The sequence below is a fragment of the Macrobrachium nipponense genome, chromosome 37, assembly GCF_015104395.2.
Source record: "Macrobrachium nipponense isolate FS-2020 chromosome 37, ASM1510439v2, whole genome shotgun sequence".
In the NCBI taxonomy this organism is placed as follows: Eukaryota; Metazoa; Arthropoda; class Malacostraca; order Decapoda; family Palaemonidae; genus Macrobrachium; species Macrobrachium nipponense.
In genome coordinates, this window is record NC_061097.1 from 39,591,286 (window position 1) to 39,602,786 (window position 11,501).

The 11,501-nt window shown below is 38.2% G+C and overlaps 1 protein-coding gene across 3 annotated transcripts in view; it reads left to right on the top strand.

The window, feature by feature from the left end:
• The window catches only part of LOC135209165 (RNA-binding protein cabeza-like), a 47,726-nt gene extending 39,709 nt beyond the window's left edge, over positions 1-8,017 (top strand). For all 3 annotated transcript variants that reach the window (XM_064241832.1, XM_064241831.1, XM_064241833.1), the window contains 2 exons: positions 6,131-6,280; positions 6,751-8,017. In XM_064241832.1, coding sequence (XP_064097902.1) covers positions 6,131-6,280; positions 6,751-6,752 — 152 coding nt within the window. In that variant the 3' untranslated portion in view covers positions 6,753-8,017. The remainder of the gene's footprint in view (positions 1-6,130; positions 6,281-6,750) is intronic.
• Positions 8,018-11,501: the final 3,484 nt, after the last annotated feature.

An 11,501-nucleotide genomic window follows, 5' to 3' on the forward strand; every position in this document is an offset into this window, starting at 1 on the left:
ATGGAGTGCCCAAGATGGACCCACCAAAGAACAATTTATCTATGGAATTCAAAAATGATGAGTAGTCTTGCTGGAAGCAAAGATTTTTCAATTAATAACATCATAAATTTTTAAAATAAGAGGTTTCTCAAATAAAGTCTAATTTCTTCTTCTTCTTCTTGGGTGAGCTGAGTCAAGGGTAAGTGGGCCTTTACATGGCTCGTTCATGTACTTATAGGATGGTGTACAGATCACCACGGGACTTGAATGGCTCTGGGTGAATGATTGGGCTAGGTGTAGGGTGATTGAACCTAGTCATATTCCATACATCAGTGTGTATGTCAGATTAAGGTGGTAACATCACCCTTGGACCCTGTATATCATAATCCTGAACATGGTCACATAATGATTTCAGCTAATGTGCCATTGTTCCAGGAGATTGGTGAAATGCCTCTTAACTTTGACCCAGCAAGGCTGGATGAAGGCTGTCGCTTAGAGGCAACACCATGACAAATCATGGCAAAATACCACAATAGCTCTAAGGGGCATGTTTAATAATGCTAACCTTTATTGTGCAAGAAAGTGAAGATCTACAGTTGAAGGTATTGAACCACAGAAAAGCATGCTAAACAGCGTCGAATGAGTCGTTACAATGAAGCATGCATGTTTTGTGAAAATGTGGCGCGTGCATCAGGTCTTTGATGAGTAATGAGCATGAATCTCAACAGGAGACTACGTGAGTTTTCTCAGACATTTAATGATGGTAAATTATTGGCAAAACTAGGTGTAGGTGATGAAATTGTGCAAGAGCTGAAATACCATCTTGTATGTCGGGCCTTCACAGTAGGTAGAGGTCCCATCTTAGAAATCTTGGGAAAGAAGAGTGTCACAGTGAAGAACCACCATGAATCCCTGAATTAGTACACAAAAAAGGAAGAAGCATGTGACTTGCCTTGCAGGAAGGTGTAGTTTTATCCCTATCTCAGTCATCTGACAACTGCTACACTTCTGAATGCTGAAGTAGCAAAGATGCTGAGGAAGCATATTCTGGATCATCAGTCCAGGATATGCATTAACAACCTGAACAGCAGTGTTGGCCAAGAGAAGGCAAAAGGCATGCTGTTCTTTCATGCATTCACAGGTTGTGATGCATCTCAGCCTTTAGAAATAGAGGAAAGAAAACATCATGGCAGACGTGGGACATTTTTTTCCTGAGGCCACTCCGGTTTTTCCCAAACTCAGCAAGTACCCATCAACTGTCGAAGATGTTAATTTGAAGATTCTGGACGGTTGTGGTCCGCATGCATGACAGATCAAGCACTGTCGACTGTGTGGATGAGGCCAGACTTGACATGGTTGCCAGTATGCAGAGACCATATGAAGCCATCCCTCCAACCAGAGCAGCTCTGCTTCAACACTCCATACGTTCAGCATATCAGGCAGGTTGTGTAGGGGGCCAGGCAATTCCACACCAGCCCAGAAGTCCAGCTGAATGGGTTTAGTAAAAGATTTGCAAAGACTGGAAAGATGTGAACAGCATATAAAATGTGGCTGCAAGTCTGGTTGCTGTGGCAGGTGCAAATGTTACAGGCTTGGGGTTACATGCACAGCTTTGTGTAGCTGCAGATGTGAGGTGTAACTATAACGTTGCAAATGATGCTTCCGATGCATCTGAGTGAGAATTGTTACACACCATGCATCTTCAAAACCTTGCATTCATTTCAGCCTTAAAAAAAAGACATTGAGATAGCTCAAACAGATGAGATACTGTTATCATATAGTCTTGTGCTTGTATACTTTAAAGTAGCAGTTTGGGTTCCCTTTCATAGGTGTAATATTGATAATAGCCCAATAGAAATGCTAGGAACAGATTCTCTGGCCTCATAAATGTAGGCATAGATAAAAACTTCATATCTCTTATCTTTCTTAGTTACAGAGTTATCAAGCAAAATGTTTCATGGTAGCCAATTTGTATGCCATCATTATCACAATAGTAGTAGGAGCTCTGGTGATATCTTCAATTAACTCTTCTAGCCAGGAAGACATTATTATCTGAATAATGATTGATGGATTTATATCAGTGATGATTTACTCAAAGTTGCAGAAATTGGAACAACTAGCAGCCTTCTTGAAAAGTGGTGGCCATATTGAAATTTTGTATGGACAACCAGATTTTTCAAATGGGATTTAAAATGAGCACTTGTGCCAGATTTCATGCTGGTATCAGTAACTGAAGTATTTTTCTACTTACCTGCTGCACTATAAAATGAATAAGAAGATATTCTGCTGCACAAACTCATTTTTGAGCAAATTTCAGTATAATCTTATAAACAATTTTTTTTTTTAAAGAGGACTTCTAATATTAGTATAGCTAGTATTTTGATGTTAGATTCTTGAGTGAGGTTTGTATTGGTGTATAGGTTTTGGCTCTTAAGGTTGTGTATCCTTGTCTAGCAATGAAGATTGGTCAGAATAGAATCAGAACCAAATTAGTGTACATAGTATTAATCCAGTCATGTTTGCACAATGTAAAACTAGTCGTCGTGTTCCAGCTTTATTGTTCACATTTCTTGGATCACCATTTGTCAGTGGTGTGAGAAATGTTCATATAATAGAATAAGGTAATTTAGCATAATTTTCCCTAAAGAAAAAAAAATCCTTTAGAATGCAAACCATTCTCATTTTATGTAGGATATTCATTTGTGCAAGTTTGAATCTTGTTGAAACTTAGTAAATAGATAGTTAACCAGTGGTATGTGCGCGAGGAGGGGAAAAGGCTGCACTTTCCTGCCATCAGGGAGAACTTTTTCTATGGCTGTCATCAAATGACATATTGTTGTGCTCCTGCCAACCTCTGTCCGCTAGGCACATTCAAGACAGAAGGAATGTTTGGGCATGCCAGCTTGGTTGCCAGGGCCAAGTACAGTAGTAGGTACTTGAGTGGTGGAAAGGTTTTCTTTTTAGGGACACTGGTTTTCAACTAATTCCCCATGTGTCGATCTCACTGGGCCTTAGAATGACTGGTAGATCCTTGTTGGTGGCCCTATGTCAAGTGGTTTCTTGATCTGCAGGCTCTCCTTGTAGAGATGCCTTGCTGGTGCCATAAACAGATTTCACTCTCATATTGTGACTCATTTTCCAAAATGCATGGTCTTTTGTGTCTTGACTTGCACTTGGAGTGTTGGGAATATGTCATTCTTGCTCATTTGGGACCTTGTTGATAGTAACCCTGGTGAGATGCTTGTATAACCTGTATGAGCTGTGAGGTATTACCTAAAAGGGACTCTGTATCATAAGTTAGTGTTGATGCCTCCTTGCTAGTACCAACAAGCACAAGAAACGACTTCTGTTCAGGGACACCCTTTTTGTTCTGTTGTTCTGACTTTGTGTGCTGGAATCAAACAAACTTGCGACAAAATTTACAGATATACTATCAGCAACACAAGGGTTGATACAGTTTTCAGCTCTCTCACTCTCTCTCTCTCTCTCTCTCTCTCGTCTCTCTCTCTCTCTCCTCTCTCTCTCTCTCTCTCTCTCTCTCTCTCTCTCCAAAAACATAATCTTGGTAAATTTACTTTAGACTGAAAATACAATACAAATTACATTAAATCTGCAAAACAAAAATGTTCAGATACTTGAAAACACCATGCATGTAGGAAGTATAATTGGAATTGCTGATGGATTTGTTAGAGTATTGAAAGATGGTGTCGACTAGCTGGTTGTGTTACTCCATATCATGATGATCATACTGCATATTTACTCATTTTCATTTATGAACGGGAATGTTACTGCACCATCATATGTGGTAATGATAACTATTTCAGTTTCTACAAATTTGTTTTTATTTCAAAGCTTATAATAAATGTTGTGACGGCCAATGTAGGTTGAACATATCTAGTTAAATATGCAAGAGCGTTCTTAGGATGTGAAGAGCTGGAGGACTTCTGGTGAGAAAGCGCAAGTTCGTGGGTATTGGTATAATGGCTTTCACACTGATGACGATGTTGACTTGGATCGGATGCCAGATGTTTATGAAGCTATCAGAAAAAGGAAATCTTTGTCATGGTTAAAATAGCTTGTCAACTGGAAGATTTGCTATCCGTGTTTCATTACAAACAGTTCGGAGGTAGCCTACACAGCTAACATGGCTGTATAATTTGCCACGAAACTGAAAGATCTCCCATTACATCTTAAAATTTTGCACACAATAAACCTTTCAAACCCTATGCATTGGATATTGAGGTATTTGTCATTAAATATTTTCACTCCACAGCCTTTTGTTAATGATTTAATGAAAGATTATAGTATCATGAAAGTAAGAGTGACCATAGTCAGTGGTTGAATTTTCCACCTTTTTACAATTTTGGAATGTTACAGTAATTGTCAAGTCAAATCAAGACTGTGGTATGAATTTCTTAGAGAATTAATTTGAATACTGTTGTCACTTAAGATTTTATCTCGTATAATGTAGCACGATTTTGTTATGCCTACCACCCAGCACTGGTATCCACGCACCAACTCATCACTCTCGCCCTCTTTTCCCATCACAAGTCCACCAATACTTTCTCTCTCTCTCTCTCATTCAAGTACGTATCAATGATTTTAGGACTGCTACAGAATTTCTAAGGTTTAACGTTGGTGTTTTAATCCAGCAAAGAACAAACAGTTACTTTGAAGCTCCACCCACTTTTCAAAGTTGTCAGGTGTGGCATTATTGAGCAATGTGTATTTGGAGATTGAAGAAAACTGTATCTTTAAGGTTTTGCCAAGTGTACTATGATGTGGGAAGATCCATTGCATTTTGGAGCAACTTTTCTGTGACAGGCAATAAGGGCAGGTGTCGGGGAAGACAGTAGACCACCTTTACCTCATTCTGTAGATGGGTTGTTGCCCACAAGCCCATAGATAACTTTCCTTTTGAGACTGGTGGTTGTTGCTCAACATGGTGTGATTATCTTCTCTCTACCTTCCCACTTTTCCTGCAGTCCTGTACGTGCTGGAATGAGTTCAGATATAGGCAAGCTTCACAGTTGTTTCCAGTCTTAGAGCTTCAGCTTACAAAACTCGCGCTCCCTTGAAAAATGGTGTTGGGGGCCGGCAGGATTGTAGTAATGCTATAATTTGAACTCATCAATTTTTATATTAATCAGGTTTGAGCTGGCTTCAGACTCCTCCTCCTCTCCCTTGAAGGGTCTTCTTGGTTCTCCAAGAGTTCTTAGTCCGTGGCAACACCCTCCCTCCCTCCCCCCACACACACTAGTTGCAACCTTTTTCATTCCTAGTACTGAACCTTTCATTGTTCTTTCCATATACTCAGTTTGGGGTTCAGTGTTCTCGGATCATTCTATAGGTGTCAGGTACTGTACAACCAAATTCCCATGGAATAAATTATTTTAAACAAGTTTTTGACATGAGAAAATGAGCCAAGACATTCCGAACATTTGGTGGTGCTCTATGTTGGCATAAGAAAATGAACTAAGACATTCTGAACATTTGGTGGTACTCTATTATGTGATTTGAATTTTCATTATTCTATAGCACACAGTAATGTTTCTGCTGAATCATCAAGTAACAGTACTCCTTTAGTCCCATGTGCATTGTTTGACCTGCCATCTTTCCAATTGCTTTACCCAAGCTTTACAATGTTAGATGTTAACTCATTTGTTGCCTGGTTACTGTATTGCAATGATGATTATCTGCCTGAACTATATAGGATAGGATAGGATAAAAGATTAGTTTAACCAGACCTCTGAGCTTAAAGGCTCTTCTCGGTCTGTAACCCGTATTATAATTGTGTTTAATGTATATATGTAGTGTTTGTTGATACTTTTATTCTGCTGGTTTTGTGAATAAATTGTATGTATGGTTACTGATATTAGGTTTGCTTTCCAGCGTTGATGCCTTATTTTGCAGTTAGGTCTAACCCATTCGTGGGAGATATTTTGAGTGATGAATGTTTGACCTTCTGTATAATGCTGAAAGGTTAAGCAGATGAAGGTGACAATAGAATTGAGAAAGATTAAATAGAAAACTTGGATATGAATTCATGTCAGTATATTACTATTCTTGTATTTGATGATTGTATTAATGTGTTTGTTGAATGTTGCTCACTGTGGTTACTGTATGATTAAAAATTTTTCTATATTTATAGAAGGTGGACGATCAGTTGGTGGCGGCGGTGGTGGTGGTGGTGGTGGAATGGATAGGAACAACATGCGTCCAGGGGACTGGGAATGCAATAGCTGCCAGTTCCACAACTTTGCCTCCCGAGATCAGTGCTTCAAGTGCAACACCCCTAAATGTAAGTCTTTTCCAAATCATTGCTTCTGTGAATTTGTATGTTACTTTATACTTGCATCCATAGCAACTGAATGTTATTGCAGGTGTAAAACTACCTGTAATTGAAAATATTAACTTGAAACAAAGGAAAGGTTTTGTAGCATTTGAGGAACCTCCGTACTCATTCTGTAAAGCAACACTTATGCGTTCCCAGAGTAAGCTCCTCGGCATAATACCTGAATACAGTATTCACTTTTGATATTTTTCTAGAAATATTAGTACTGTGTCAGCAGTTTTGCTGATATGTTGTGGCAGCATAGGAGGTTACTGCTTACATTTTTCCCTCCTGTGGCCCATAGTTTCAGTGCTTCCTGACTAAAATTTTATTCTCCCAATTTGGTTGCAAATTATTTTCGTGTCAACTCATGAAGTCCAGAAATTTGACTGTTCTTGTGTTAAATGTCTTAACAACAGTAGGATTTTCCTTTGCAGGATGTGCGCTCTAGCCCATCTACTAGAGAGAACACCAAGGACCAAGACAACGTGAAGGAGGGTGTGCCACTCGCAATATATATATGGAATATTTTTATTTAATCCGATTAAGAGTTTGTGTACAGTTGCTCAAGTGGTATCGGAGGGTTTTTTTTTTTTCCTGACATACAGTATGTGAAGAGGCTATTTTAATTTGTTATGATTTACTCTAAAAGTGTCACGTCATTCTGGAGAAAACTTTCTTTTTAAGTTGTGGTACAAAACGAGGGAAGGTAACAAAGCGGTCGTTCACTGCCAGATACGTTAGTCTTTTCCTCTTATATATGGTGGAGCCAGTTCTGTGCGTTAGGGGATGTTACAGGCCAAACAGATTTTTTTTTCTTTGTTGTAATGGATATCATTAATATTTTGTTTCATCCATATCATTGGTCATTAGCTTTTAGGCGGATGTTATAATTTTTTGTTAATTGCATTTGAAATTTTGTTAATTAGGAATTACTGTCTTAGGTACCAGTTGATGGGTTTGATATTGAAGTTCTTTTTGATGTGAATGCTTGTTACTGGGTTATTTATATACATTATATATTTATATATATTTAACTTGAGTAATTGATGTATATTTGCAGCAGAATTGTTGTTATGGTGCATCAGCTGATGCTGCCTTTCTTCTCGCTTCAATATCAAGCCTATGGCGACTTTAATAATGGATTTCCTCTTGAAATGTAGTCATAAAGAACCTAGTTTTCCCTTTTGTGACTGTTTTTACGTGAAGTGGGATTTACTACGAGTGTGTCAAAAGGCATTACCTTTATATATACGGTATATATGTATACAAATATATATATCTGTACCTGATTTCCCAAGATGAAAAAAAATATATAAAAGTTTATTTTAGTATTAGGATGTGTAACCCATCAGTGTGTAAGAAAGTGTGCGATGGTCACATTGTAAGCCTTTTGGTTTTTTCTTTTCTTTTTTTTTCTTTTTATATAATTATGGGTTTTATCTTGAAGTAGTCCTTTTTTATATATATAATTTTTGTGATATGGTGGAAAAAGGTTTATTTTTCTCTAGAAAGAGGGGTGGTCAGTTATCAGCGTCTGGACCGTGATCACACCACGGCCGACATTTAATGTTTAAAAAATTTTATATAGCGTAAGGACAACTGACATAGGAACTTAGTTTTTGTATGCAAAGGAGACACATTGGTAGCTTTTGTATTGGGTCAAGACTAATGATTACAAGGAGAAATAAATTACAGCAAATATCTTTGTAGTATCAAACCTATTTTTCAGTTTTCAAGCAACGTTTTGTTTTTACTTTAGAGGCACAAAATTCCTATTTCTGTAGTGGTCTAAAATTGGAGTGAAATAAATAATCGACGTACGGTTAGCAGTCTTCAATTCCTTCGGGCCATGAAATCTGGCAAAACAAAAAAATTGATGCTATAGGGGTTTTTACTTTTAAAGCTTTGTAAGTGGGCCTTATAGCTGTCAGCTTTGAGGTACCAAGCGACAGAAGAGACCAGATTAACAATAAAGTGTGAAAGTCTCTCTCTCTCTCTCTCTCTCTCTCTCTCTCTCTCTCTCTCTCTCTCTCTCTCTCTCTCTCTCTCTCTCTCTCTCTCTCTCTCTCTCTCTCTCTCTCCTTATTACCAATAATCCTCTCCACCTCTCTTCCTTAAATTATCGCGGTCAGTATGCAATCAATTTTTCAAAACAAATATCCACAACAATATCGTTTTCTCTCTCTAATCAACTCTCTCTCTCTCTCTCTCTCTCTCTCTCTCTCTCTCTCTCTCTCTCTCTCTCTCTCTCTCTCTCCATTAATGTATGTATGATTTAGTCCACAGCAGGAAAATGTATAAGAAAAAAAGTGGGCAGATCCATTTATACCTTAGTGAGATACATTCCTCAGTATTTGCTGCTGAAATTTCATTATTGCATCAAGATTTACAATAATCTTAAAATGTAATCAATGCATCTAATTGGTAACTCCTCTTTCCTAACCAACATGGAGGGCTGCAGTTTTCTTCTAATAAGTCAAATATAGAGATGAATCAAATTACCTTTGATGAAGGTTTAACTGGGTGGAATAAATACAGGAGGAAACATGATAGGATGAATTTTGCTGGATCCAGGCAGCACATAACTCAGTCCAAAGAAAAGTGCAAGTTACTTCAAAACTAAGATGGCTTAAATGGAGATGTTTTTGTATACTTTTGAAAAGCCAGTGTGTTCCCGCCATCTTAATTTAGGTGCAGAAGAGTTCTGATCAAACTAACATTACTTTAGTTATTAGCCGTGTCCTTTCAGTACCTAGCTGCAACCCCTTTTACTCCTTTTACTGTACCTCCATTCATATCTGTTCCATTGTACTTTGCACCCTACTAGCATGTTTCTTTGAGCACCTCACTGGGGTGATTGGTATGGTCTTGGTCTGCCACCTTGGTGGCCGCGAGTTCGTTTCTCGGGCATTTCACCAAGTGGTTTGAGATGTGTATTTCTGGTGGTAGTTCACTCTCGATGTGATTCGGAAGTCGCGTAAAGCCGTTGGTCCTGTGTTTCTTTGATGCAATTGAGGTTTTCCTCCTATGATGCAATTGAGGTTTTCCTCCTATTCCACTACTAAAACGTTCCACTCTCACTACATTTCAGTCTGAATGACCATATAGGTCTCACATTTAGGGGTGAGAGATGTGTTTGTGGTGATAGAAGTTCACTCGACGGGCTTCGGAAGTCACGTCAAGCCGTTGCAGAATAACCACTGGTTCCATGCAATGTAAAAACACCACACAAACAAGCATATAGATCTCAGCACTTGGCCTTTTGCCTAAATTTTTATTCCATCCTTTAACTCAATGTGGGCAGGATCATAAAAAGTTAGATGAAGTATTGAGTAATTTTTAATAGATATCACTGTGCAAATTGATTGTAATTTGATAATTTTTGTTTTCTGTACCATAACTTTTTGAACCAGCTGCTGTTGTGCCGGATTCATTTCATTTACTCTTTGGAAATGTAAATTATCTCCCATGTTACATGTCTATCTTTACACAATATTAAAGGCCCAGCAGGTAATGTTGTTAAATCTCAATCCAGGTGAATCAAGCAATATCTGAATGAATTAGCCATTGTACAAGCTCACTCTCTCTTTTCATGTGAAAAGGATCTTGCACTGCATTTCCTGGAAATTTGAATTTCATCAAAAGTGTTAGATCTCTTTTAATTAAAGGCTGAAAGTGGATTAGGGTTGGCAAAGAGAGCATGGTCATATTTTCTTAAAATATTGAGGATTCCTCACATCCACGCCAAGGTATATTAAAGAAGGACAATAGTAAAGGTATTGGTATAGTTAATGATTTGTTCTATTATAACATCAATAATTCTCTCTCTCTCTCTCTCTCTCTCTCTCTCTCTCTCTCTCTCTCTCTCTCTCTCTCTCTCTCTCTCTCTCTCTCTTTTTAGAACATTGATGGCAGAACAGTTGTCCTTGTCCCAACCTAACAAACCCAGAAGTGTGTTCTTGGTCAATCAATTGTCTATAGCTTAGTTACTCTTGTTTTTCCTTTGTGTGTAGAAATACAGCAAAACACCAGAAGTTGCACTGAAAAGGGTAAGGAAGCCTTATAATAGGTTTAAATTTTGATTTTTCAAGAAAATTTTCAGATTCAGTGAAGGAAACTATCTTTGCTTTTAAATTTCAGTACCAAAAACTTTCCATTATCTCTACAAAAACACCTTCTGCAACAAGAGTGAATTAAGAAGCTACATGGTATAAAGGATGTAGAATTAAGTTTGAATTTTCTATCTGTTCAATTTCTTCAAACCTCTTGTCATGTTGCCAGAGAATTTGGGTCCTTGTCCAAGTTTAGTTTACTTGAGGAGTGGAAAGGTCCATAAACATCAAATCAGATATATTAGCTTTGTTGGTACTTTAGAAACTTAGTATACGTACTTGAGTACATACATTGTAATCACAGCTTGCAAAATTTTACACCACTATAGCTCATGAAGTGTGGTTAATGGTAATATCAAAATATTTTGAGAAAAAATAAGTTCGGGAGAGAGAGAGAGAGAGTTGTTCAGAAAGAGCTGTTTGTATTAGTGGAGAGGTGCAAGGAGAAAAAGTTTGGTAGGGGGACATAAACTGTCCATGCCCCATAGAGGGTTAGTACCACTGCTTAAATCGTGCAGTGTACTGTGTTGATTACTTTGAATTTTGCAGCATTCCTAACAATTGTTTCATACTGCAACTGCAGGTTTCCAGCACCTCAGTGGCATGATCGGTAAGGTCTTGACCTGCCACCTTGGTAGCCGTGGGTTAGATATGTGTATTTCTGGCGACGTGGTTCGGAAGTCACGTAAAGCTGTCTGTCCCGTTGCTGAATAACCACTGGTTCCATGCAACGTAAAAACACCATACAGACAAACAAACAAAACTGCAGGTTTCCCTCCTTTTACACCTTTTTACTGTCAAATTCAGTTTTAAGCACTTGAGTTACCTCGCAGGTCTCAGCGCTTGGCCCTAGGCCTAAATTCAATTTTATAATTGCATGAACCTTTGTAGTAAAGCTTGGTGGACCATAGTGATAATTTGGTGACCAGACCATAATTGAAGTCCTGTAACAGGAGGAAACAAAAAAAAAAAAAAGTTGAGATGTAGATTCAGTCTGGCTACAAACCTTTTGCTACCCCGTATAGGTTATTACTGACGGTGCATCTCATTCAGTGCAGTGTAGGCATTACTTG